At 29.5% G+C, this 12,441-nt stretch overlaps 2 protein-coding genes across 2 annotated transcripts; both read right to left on the bottom strand.

The window, feature by feature from the left end:
• Positions 1–5,885: 5,885 nt before the first annotated feature.
• Positions 5,886–9,788, bottom strand: LOC128033804 (receptor-like protein 35). Its single transcript, XM_052621962.1, has 2 exons — positions 9,589–9,788; positions 5,886–6,814 (listed from the first exon to the last, which is right to left on the bottom strand). Exon 2 carries the CDS (start codon positions 6,594–6,596, stop codon positions 6,012–6,014), a length of 585 nt encoding a protein of 194 aa, XP_052477922.1. The 5' UTR covers positions 6,597–6,814; positions 9,589–9,788; the 3' UTR covers positions 5,886–6,011.
• Positions 6,604–7,208, bottom strand: LOC105775344 (probably inactive leucine-rich repeat receptor-like protein kinase At5g48380). Its single transcript, XM_052622403.1, has 2 exons — positions 6,748–7,208; positions 6,604–6,655 (listed from the first exon to the last, which is right to left on the bottom strand). Exons 1-2 carry the CDS (start codon positions 7,206–7,208, stop codon positions 6,604–6,606), a joined length of 513 nt encoding a protein of 170 aa, XP_052478363.1.
• Positions 9,789–12,441: the final 2,653 nt, after the last annotated feature.

The following is a 12,441-nucleotide window of genomic DNA, read 5'->3' as shown; positions in this document are numbered from 1 at the left end:
TTCATAACTATATGAAAAAGTTGATGCTTATGTAATATATCTTATGAAATCTATTTATGTTATAAATGAGATTAGATGATTATCAATGAATCCACTAACATGTGAGCTTGATGATGCTTGAATAGGCTTGTATTAAATCATGGTATTGGAAACGGTAAGTAAGCAAATAGAATGAATCATGATTATATGGTAATGATGATGAATTAAATGTTATGTTTTTATACATGGTTGATTTCTTATGTATCATGAACAAGTATACTAACTTGTGAGTTTGATGGTGTTATATAGACTTTTATTAGCCTTATGGAATTGGTAAAAGGTTTATATTTATTCTATAAAGTTCATTATTGAAATGGTATGTTATGTTTAAAGTTTATATGAGCTTACTAAGCATTCATTGCTTACATATTTATTTTCCTTTGTTTTATAGATTATCAAAGGCTTGATCGGTTTGGAAGCTCGTCAGAGATCTATCACACTATCTAACAGACGATTCGGTAGTTTTTGAGTAATTTGGTTAAGGTTTATAATGACATGTATAAGGTGCTTTGTAATGGTATTATGGTGTATGTGTTAATAGTGTTCTAGCATTTATAAGCTTTGGAAAGCTATATTGGTTTGGTACACCTTGATGCCTTACCAAGTTATGTGATTTTGATCACTTAAAAGAGCTTGTTGATATGATTCTCTTGGCATGTTGATGATGGTTTGAAAATGGTTACTTTTGATATGTTTTAGTTCATATTTGAACTAGGTTATTATGTTTGGAGATGACAATATTAACATGTATAGGGTGGTTTATAATGGTTTTTTTATGAATATGTAGATGGTAACTCAATATGTTTGTGCTTTGATGTTCATGTATGCTTAATGGAGTTATAATGCTTGTTTTGGGTAAGTACTTTTGGTCACTTTTTGATAATGAATGTCTGTGGCATATTGGTACAATTTGTTGGTTTGAGAATGGTCAATATGTGGTATGTTTTAGGTAAGTAATTGAATAGGTTATCATGTATGAATTAGTACAATATTGACATGTTTGATGCTTGATATCATGATATACTGTGGTACCTTTGAATGGCATATTGGTTAGTTGAATTAGGTTCTTGGGAATGGCATATATATATGTGTTTAGGTGAGCTTTTGGTGCTTTGAAAGTGTGCATTATAAGTCTAAATGTTTATGCATGACATGATTTTGAATTGACTTGATTTTAGGTAAATTTGGGTCCACACGACCTGAGACACGGGCGTGTGACTCAGCCATGTGAAACACATGGCCTGGCGACATGGCCATGTGTCATCTGATGATTTCAAAGGGTTTAAGTCAGTGAGTTACACGGCCTGGCACATAGGCGCTTGACAAGACCGTGTGATCTTACTCAGAGAGTTACATGAGTGAGAACACGGGTTGGGAAATGGTCGTGTGTCCCTAATTCGAAGGTTACACAGCCTAAGACACGGGCGTGTGTCTCAGCCGTGTGCCCATATTTTTAAATTTTTGTGACTTTTTCTTAAATTTTCCAAACACTTTCAAATTGATTCTAAGTTATTTTTAGGGCCTTGAGGGCTCGATTTAGGGACAATATGCATGTATGTGAATGGTTTATAATGTGGTCAAGTTATTGGATGATTTAAAGTTTAATGTTTCTGATTGTACGGTAATACTTCGTAACCCTAATCTAGAGACAGAGATGGGTTAGGGGTGTTACATTAGTGCCAGCTCAACAGTAATGCGAGCCAGTTATATTGCGTAATAAAATGTGATTTGGCAATGTGAACACTTGAAAATGTTGGATATTGTTGGCATGCCATAGGATTGTGAGTAGTCACCCTTTTATTATGTGTTGCGCATTGTGGCCCGGAGATAGCATTAGAGAGATAAGGGAATGTCGAGCATAGCTCCATTCACCGTAGATAGTGTGGTGTGTTTGGATAGTGTGAGCATACATGCTATATTTACATAGAGATAGCGTACGACTTTATGAGTCATGTGGTGTGTTTTGGAGATCCGTTTATCCAATGAGCATATAATTTTACTATGTTTTATAATCACGAATTGCTAATATATCACTGTGTTGAGTATGAAAATTGTGTTATATGTGAATTGTTAAAATATGTTTAAATACTAACATGACTGATGTGTATATATATTTGTGTTGTATGCATGTGTACTCACTGAGCTTTCCCAAGCTCACCCCCTTATTTTACCTTGCAGATAAATAATTCTCGAGTTAGAAAAAAGGGTGGCAAATTGGTGATACATCGCAAGGCATTTTCTTTGAGTATGTGTGTTGAGTTTTTAAGCTCCGAAGTGAAGGCAATGTAGGTCGTTTCAAGGGTTTAGTACTAGAGTTAGACTTAAACTTTTGAAATAAAATTTTCAATGGGTTGTAAACGAACATTACAGACTGTTTTTTTTTTTGGGAGGATTTTCGAATGTTATAATTTTTAGCTTGACTACTTGATTAGATGGTTTTTTACTTGATTAATCTGATGATAATTAAATGAACTAACAAATTTTTGTAGCTAAAGGAGACTGCCTAGTATTAAGGTACGCCTTATACCTTCTGATTGTGTGAATGAAATGATTAATTTAGAAAAGTATGCACTTAAGTCTAATTTCCTATATGAAATATTCTGCAATTGTGTGGTGTGTCTGGTTGATTGGTGTGGTTCGTAAAGTTTTAAATGGAGAGTCACCTCAGTGGCTAATGTGATGTTCTAAATTTAGGTCAAACTGTCCCGGTCGGGTTTGGGGCGTCACAATTTATCAATTATGCATTCCTCTAACTACAAACGTAATTGAATGCTTATGGCATTGAACCAATTAAATCGGATCTATATATGAATGTACTAACATTATGGTGTACGAGTAATTCAAAAAGTATTAACCAATTGTACATTTCTCTAATTATTAACATAATTGCATGAGTTATGATATTAATTGTACAATCCTTGATCTAATTGAATAAATCTATGTATAAAGGTAATAACATTGTAGTGCATAAATACTTTTAAAAGTATTGATCAATTGTCTATTCCACTAATTACTAGTGTAATCAAATAAATTGTGACATTAATTGTACAATCATAGATCCAATTGAATAAATTGTATAATTAATCATACAATCATTGATGTAATTGAATTGGTCCATGTAAACATAACATTGAGTATACATGTTTAGAATTCAATATCATATAGTGAAATATATCAAAACATTGGACCACCTATATTTAACTTCAAATATTTGATCAATTTAAGGGTATTTATCAATTATGCATTCCTCTAAATACTAATGTAATTGAGTGATTATGACATTGAGCCAATTGGATTGGGTTTATATACTAATATACTAACATTGTGGTATACAAGTAATTTAAAAAGTATTGATGAATTGCACGTTTCTCTAATTATTAACGTAATTGAATGAGTTATGTCATTAATTGTACAATTATTGATTTAATCGAATTAATCTATGTATGAAGGTAATAACGTTGTAGTGTATAAATATTTTTAAAAGTATTGATCAATTGTATATTCCTCTAATTACTAGCATAATTGAATAAATTGTGACATTAATTGTACAATAATTGATCCAATTGAATAAATTGTATAATTAACTGTACAATCATTGATCCAATTGAATCAGTCCATGTAAACACTACTTTGATTATACATGTTTAGAATGCAATATCATATAGTGAAATATATCAAAACTTTGGACTACCGATGTTTAATTTCAAATATTTGATCAATTTAAGAGTATTTATCACTTATGCATTCCTCTAACTACTTATGTAATTGAATGATAATGACATTGAACTAATTGAATCAGGTCTATATACAAATGTACTAGCATTGTGGTGTATGAGTAATTTGAAAAGTCATGATCACTTTTTCATTTCTCTAATTTCCAATGTAGTTGAATGAGTTATGACAATAATTGTACAATCATTGATTTAATTGAATGAATCTATGTATGAAAATAATGTCATTGTAGTGTATAGGTATTTTAAGAGTATTGATCAATTGTATATTCCTCTAATTATTAGTTAGCATGATCGAATAAATTGTGACATTAATCGTACAACCATTGATCTAATTGAATAAACTGTATGATTAATCGTACAATGATTGATCCAATTAAATTGGTCTATGTAAACACAACATTGAGCATACATTTTGGAATTCATTATCATATAGTGAAATATATCAAAATTTTGGACCATCAATGTTTAATTTTACGTTTGTCATCCATTTAAGAGTATTTATCAATTATGCACCCTAACTACAAATGTAATTGAATGCTTATGACATTGAACCAATTGAATCGGATCTATGTACGAATGTACTAACTTGAAGAGTAATAATCAATTTTACATTTTCTAATTTTTAACGTAGTTTAAGTTATGATATTAATTGTACAATCATTGTTCTAATTGAATGAATCTATTTATGAAGTTAATGACATTGTAGTGTATAAGTATTTTTAAAGGTATTGATCCATTGTATATTCCTCTAAATACTAGTGCAATCAAAGGAATTGTGACAAGAATCGTACAACTATTGATCCAATTGAATAAATTGTATAATTAATTGTACAATTATTGATCCAATTAAATTGGTCTATGTAAACACAACATTGAGCGTACATATTTGGAATTTATTATCATATAGTAAAATATATCAAAACTTTGGACCACTAATGTTTAATTTTAAAATTTTGATCAATTTAACCGTATTGATCAATTATAAACTCCTCTATCTACTAATGTTATTGAATAATTATGACATTAATTATATAATCATTAATCCAATTTAATGAATTATACCTAATAAAATCATACAATTAGTCAAACAATCATTTGGTTCAATTGAATAGGCTAATGTATAAATGTAACGACACTGTGGTGAGTGAGTAATTCTCATTGGACCATTATAGGTCCGGGTTATGATGATTTCATGTTTAGTCATTCAATTTTAATTTAATACAATGATTATGTTGAATCAAATAAGTTTAAAATCAAGTTACTTGCAGGGTTTAGATTTGATTATTAAAGTTGATAAAGTTTAATTTGTTAATTTTAAAATAAAATTAAATCGAAGTTAGATAAATTATTTAATCGGTTTAAATTTATTATAAAAATTAATAATTATCAGAAATAAGTTTGAAATAAAATATAATAATTTTATAAATTTAAATTAATTAATCCATAATATATAAAACCATAAAAGTTGAACCTTTGGAATAGGTGAAAATAATTATTTTATTTACATTATTTTTAAATGTTATAAATATTTTATTGTTAATAATATTTTTAATCTCAAATTTTGATTTTTTCGTCAATAACAATATTTTAATTAAAATTTGTGGGATTTAGATTTTAGAATTTAAAAGATATGTACAAACTAAAAGAAAATTTTGTTAAAAATATTTTTATAATTTTAAATAAATTAGAATAAAAATAAATTTCAATTTTATAGCCAAATAAAATTAAAATAAAAGATATTGAGATTTTGAAATATATCAATTTTTTGAAACTTTGCATCGTAATTTGATAATTTCTCTTCACTTATTAATTTTACTTGGAAATAAATAGATAAAATATAATTTTCTATTAAGTATTTATTATTTTGGAATTTTCTATCAATAGATAGAAGCCGAAATTGCATATTTTATGATAATAGACAATGATAGTTACATTTACAAGTTATACTTAAAGTAAAATAATAATTTAGTTTATAAGCATTATTTTTATTAATTTTTAAAAATATTTATTTAATTTAAATTGAGTTACTTGTTTTGATTATTCTAAGTTCAAATTACTAACTTCTCATGATAAAATCAGATTGGTCGAATTAAATTTTCAAATATAAATCGAAATTGACATGTTAGTATATTAATCCTATGTAAATAATAATTCATTTGTAACATCTAAAATCAGAGAAATAAAGGAATCATATAAAAACTCACTTTGTAATTTGTTATCTATCTCACTATTTGTGAATTATCCATCAGTCACACCATGGCATGCCGAAGCATGCCTCTGCTGTCCCCTACAAAGTGGGATCCTTAAAGGGCAGCTCAAGCAATTATTTGCAAGGCTGCCTCTGATCCTCACGGCGACGGGGCCAAACTCCGGTGGAATACGACCTGATAAGAAGTTATAATCTAAAAACAGGGTTCTCCATGGTCTCCCCAATCTCTGCCCATATGCCATGGGGATTTGGCCTGTAAATTGATTGTGGGCTAAATTAATTACTTCTAATCTCTCAAAATTCACTAATTTAACTGGTAAATGACCTCGCAAGTGGTTCCTTTGCGCATCAAGTGTTCGAAGCCGGGATCCACTTCCGAAATAGTTGTTCACCTCCATTTTTGTGAACTGGTTGAAGGACACATTGAGGTGACTCAATCGAGGTAATGCAAGAACCCCCCTATTAATGGGTCCTGTAAACCAGTTATCACTCACATCTACGGATATTAGATGATCAAGATTTACTAATGATGTGATATGCCCTGTAAGCTTGTTGTGGGACAGTCTCAAAGTTCTTAGTCTTGGTGGAAGCTTTGGCAAGCTTCCAATCAACATATTGGAGTCAAGGTCCAATATCTGGAGCTTTTGTAATGCATATATGTTGGGAATCCTTTCTGAAAATTCATTTTTTGACAGGCTTAACTGAGTCAATCTTCGTAGTTTGGAAATCCGAGCAGGGATCCGGCCGGAGAGGCAGTTTTCCGACAAGTCTATCCTTTCAACCTTCTTCAATCTGTATATCCATGTCCAGATACCGCCGGTGAAAAAATTGCCTGAAAGAGAAAGTCTAGTTAGCTTGTTGAGATTCTTTAAGGCATCAGGCAATGGCCCTCTGAATCTATTTCTGCTAAGATCAAGGGAGGTTAGTTCAGTAAGGGTTCCTATTCTGGGTGGTAAAAAGCCATCATATCCGGCGCCATCAAGTTCAAGTGTTGTTATTCGGCTTTTCGAATTGTTTGAAGGGGAAGAACATAAGATTCCTAGAAATTTGGGACCTATATTATCGCATGGATCAATGGAGAAATCCCAAGTAGTGAGGTACGATGATGGTGGAATCATGTTTGGATCAACAGAAAGTTTCAAGGCTTGAAGAGCTTCAATGTCTGATTGTAACGTTAGTGAATGAGAAAGTGTAAGAAAAAAAGATACAAGTGTGGCAAAGGTCATTGGACATAAAGAGGAGTCCAAGGAATGCATGTTTTGATTTGAGCAACAGTGGGGATGGATCATCTAAAGCAGCAGCAGCAATGGAACAACTTATAAATAGTTGTTTAAAAAGGAATAATTTTGAGGATCATGGCTCAGGTTCAAAGCTGGTGAACGAGTTTTATATTTAACCAATCACCTCAATCTTTGCCTTTCAACCTACTTTCTATTAACAATATACATTACATTTTATAATGTACAAAGGAATAAGAGACGATACCATGCAAATTGCAGTCCTACACCCCATCTTAAACCATCAATATTTACAACATGTTAATTTCAAGTGTCACGAAGTCTCATCATTAGACTTGAATTTCTCATAATCAAAACATATCCATTGCTCCACCACTTCAAGCCAATCCAATGTCTAATTTCATTTTCGCTGAAGCAATCTACTTAAAATTTAATAAGAAATGCCAATTGAGTCTTAATTCGATTGGTATGAGTATAGATTCGAGTAAGCTGAAGCGCATTATCCTCCTATTTATAGGTTGGAGGGGGACTATGAATAATTATAAGCATTGTATAAAAAAAACTGGCATAAAAATTAATAATTATAATTATTAAGAAAAACCATAACAATTATAAATGTTAAATGCGGGTAATACTTTTAATTGTAGTTTTTTTCTCTAGAGTTGGGGCATAAGGTTTTTCCTTCCTAATTTTTATATTTAGTTAAAAGATTTAAAGTGTTTTTTGATAAGTATAGAATTTATAAGTCATAAAAAAAAATTACAGTACCAACAATTTAAACCCTTACCTTTCACCTACTCAATCAAAACCACACGTTTTTTCTGCAAAAAGATACCTTTCTCGCTTGGAACGATGAACCCATAAAATTTCTACTTTCAATTCTTTATAAAATTATTTTAACAAATTATTATGGATAGAGTTGAGGCTATAGGCAGCGTCTCTAAGGTTTAGTTTGGATGGGCAGTGTGTTTATCTCCGGTGAGGTTAAAAATAGCGATGGCGGTGAGATTAGTTATTGTAGCGGTGAGATTGAATACTGTAGCAGTGAGATTAGAAACAATGATGGAGTGTGTGTTTGGATTCAAACGCAGCTGTAGCGATGAGGTGAGAATAAAAAATGACTATTAAGGGCATCATATTAAAATTGATATATAATAGAAGTTTTTAAAATTATATATTTTACTTTTTTAAAATTATTAAAATACGTGAATTTATAAATTCATTTAACAAAATATTAAAATGTATCTACCAATATTTTAATGAATTATATAATTAATTTAAATTATATATTAAAATGATAATTATTTTAATTTTTATAGTTAAATATTTTTATAACAATGATAAATATTATTTTCACAAATAGTAACATTATACTTGGATCAAATTTTGAAGTATCTAAACGGATGATTTTAATAATAAAAAAATATAGTAACATAAGACATAACAAGTTTCATTATTACTAGAAATTATATTATGATACAAAATGTTTTTACAGATAAAAGTAAGAGTATTTTTGTCTGTTAAAAATGCCAACAGCTCAGTTAATTTCAATTGCTGCTGAAAACTTCAGCTGATTTGGGACTGACTAGTGTGGTGGAGATGGCTTTTCACTGAACTAACATGCTGAACAAAAAGGCTGACCAGTGAGGTTGGTACAATATTTTCCTTCCAACTGCACTTCACTGGCATGCAAAGCCAAACTAAAAGAAGCCTAAGTCACAATTTTCATTTTTTAAACTCAAACTTAATTTAAAAAATGAACTTCAAAATATATCTAAACTCAACTCGAATCCGACTCAACCCATATTTCTATTTGTTTAGGCAAGCATTTTGGCTCCCAAAACTAGCTACTGCCTACAATCAATTCATCAACTCCCTCACTCTCATATAACAACATTCCCTTCCTGTCAAATTGCGCAACAACAGTATCAGGGTTGCACATAGACAATTCACTATTCTAATTCGCATTGTCGAAAATGAAATTTGGGGGGTTCTCGACTAGTATACTCAGTGTTTTGGTACCCAACAATAGAAAGACTACAACAAAATAATATAATATCTAACGGCATAACCCAATCCCATATAAAGTTATGCACGCCTGCCCTGGGCTCATCTGGAGTTCAGGTCGTTGCAACGTTAAAAAGGTCTAAAATATTATTTTTTAGTTTTTAAGGGTCCAACAAAAAATTTTACTTTTTGAGGGTCTAAAATTTCTGTTTATCAACTTTTAAAGGACTTAAATTTTTTTTTCTCTAACTTTTAAGGAATTCAAAACTTCATTTTATTGTTTTGCCTAAGGCCCAAAAATATTAAGAACGGGCTTGAAGTTATGAATGTAAAGAATAAGAGGGAAAGGGAGAAACCTAACCTGAGTTGAGTTCGGGTTCTTAGTCCTGCTGCGACTGTGGCGAACGACGATGGACCAATGGGTGCGTGACTCTGTGGTGGAAGAACGCCAACAACAGAGGAAGCAACAGTGTCTTGATGGAACCACTAAGGGTTCTTTTTTTTTTAAAATTGATTTGAGATTTGGGATTTGGGATTTGAGAAGGCTAAGGGGAGAGGATAGGACACGAGAGGTTAGTATAAGTAAATTGTTATAAAAATTAAAAATAACATTAAATATTCAGTATTACAAATTCAGGCCGAGTCGGGCCGGGGCAAAAAAATCATATTCAAAGCTTAGTCCATTATGAAATTAGGCCTCATTTTTTGTCTAAACTAATTTTTCAAACTTAAATTTTTACCCAAATCCTCACACTTTTCAAGCGGTCCGGCCCATGATCAGGTCTAGTATAGAGTGATAAAAAATCTTTATATGAAATTAATTTTTATATTATGTGGGTTAGCATAATTTTACATATTTATTTTAAAATCTATTAAATAATATATTTTTATAATTTTTTAAAAATATGAACTAATTAAATAAGAATTAATCTAATTTAAAATAATTTTTTATTAATTTTATAAAATAACTTAGAGAATAAACTATTAGAAATAACTTATAATAAAATATTAAATAATTAGATAAAATAATTTATCATTCGAATACGAGTCAAAATTTTATCTACAAGAAATCATTACCTTAATATGTCATTATCTTTAACATAATATTTACCAACATATACAAATATTATTAAATTAAAATAATAGTAAAACTATCTAATACTAAATAATAATGATAACTAAACATGGAGGAGGTTTGGTTGGAACTTCATTTTACTGGAGAGGTTTGAAGATTTGCAGAGCTTTTGCTGTTGGGGAGCTTTAGGTTATGGTGATGACTTCTGATGGAGTTGGCTTTAGATTGCCTTGGGCATTCTTTTAATAGTATCGCGTTGAAATATGTCGACACAATTAAGACCATATAGGGTACCGCTAGCTCCCTTCCAGGCTCGGTGAGCTCCAGAACTGAAGAGGTCAAAATGAGAAGTATGTAACATTTGCATATGTTAATTTTTAATTAATCTATTACCGGTTAGAAATTAATCATATAAATATTTACACGTATTACGTTCATATTATTTAACAATTTGACACTTAAATAATATATTTATTATTTTTTCTTTTAAAAATAAAAATTATATTTACGAAGTGAATCAAGTTCGGATAAGCATTGTTTGCATTCACCAAACAAGGAGAATAAAAGAAACAAACAATCATATACAAACTAATCTCCCAACCAAACATAGGGATGACAAAACAAATTCGAATCCAATGGGTTTCGATATGACTTGATTTGTTATGGTCGGAATTTCTTTTTGAAAAATAATCAAAGTTATGTTTGAGGTAAATCTGCCCTACTTCAAGATATTTACAAAAATACCACCAATATATATACATATATATTAAGTTTTAAGTCTAAACTCAAAAAAAATCTTATTTGTTTCAAAATAAAATATAAAATAATTAAAATATAATTTTATTTGCTTTAAAAAAACAATTACATTAAATTGATGTAATTATTCTTCTGTGATGCCTATATTATCCAATATGTGTCATATTGTACTATAATAAAATATATGACTAAATTGATGTCACAAGTTGACTCGATATCATCTCAATCAATAAAATTACTTAAAATTAGAATCACAATAACAAAATAAAAGGAGAGCTATTTAAGTCCTTTAATCTTTTAAATAAAAATACTTTTTATTTTTAAAATTGAATCATTTTAATAATAAAAATAACCGACTCTTTACCTTTTCTCTTGATTTTTATTAATAAATATACATATGCTATATTTAAGAGTTTTACTTGAGTTGATATCACCAATTTAACTATGACACTACAAAAAATTATTCTTTTTTAAATTATAATTAACATTATTATGATGACACTTTTATCTTTTCATACTTTTATATCATTTACAAATAAAACAATTACAAATTCAAAAATCAAACACGTATTCAATAGTATTAAAATACAAATTTGTTACTACTCCACCGATATTAATTATTAAATAAAGTTTAAAATCTATATTATATTTAAGTGTTTTATTGAGTATCAAAGTCAAGGAGAAACAAGTAATTCTAAGTTTTGAAAATCTTCAATTTTGTTTTCAATATTTCGAGTTTTGGTTTAACTATCTTTATTAATGATTTATTATTTTGCTAAGTATTGATACTTAGTCTGATTAGCTATGGGTTATGCGTGTTAAGGGAAAGTATCCATGTAGACAACTTTAGTAATCTAGAAATTTTGATAGTAGAACCCCCTATAGGACATTCGAAAACAAAAAGATGTTTCTTTTCCTTAGGAGAACCAATTCTGTTGCAAGCTTTACCTCCAATCAATCCTAAGAGTCTGACCAAACCTCAAATAACATTTTCAATGAACAAGAAGAACATTATGAAAATGTTCCCCAAGTATATGATAATTGGACTCTTACAAGAGTTTCAAAAAACCAAATTTATAAAATAAAATAAAAAACATTTTAAACTTTAAATGCCTTTTGTAGTTATGCAATAAAAACAAAAGAAAAAAGTTTACCTATCCAAAAGAAATATGAAACTATCTAATTATTAGATAGAATCGTCATCAATAAACTTAAAGAAGAAAATTATAAATATATTCATTTAATTTGGAGTAGTCCAAGTCGGTGTCAAACTACTTAGTGTTGAAGCCACCAAAAATATCTTAACTTTAATTGTCCTAAGGGGAAAAAACACATAATGTTTAATGATTCCTTACTAGGAATAACTGAAATAAGCCTACACAC

Source organism: Gossypium raimondii, chromosome 10 (genome assembly GCF_025698545.1).
Source record: "Gossypium raimondii isolate GPD5lz chromosome 10, ASM2569854v1, whole genome shotgun sequence".
In the NCBI taxonomy this organism is placed as follows: Eukaryota; Viridiplantae; Streptophyta; class Magnoliopsida; order Malvales; family Malvaceae; genus Gossypium; species Gossypium raimondii.
This window is presented reverse-complemented; position numbering and strand designations above follow the sequence as displayed.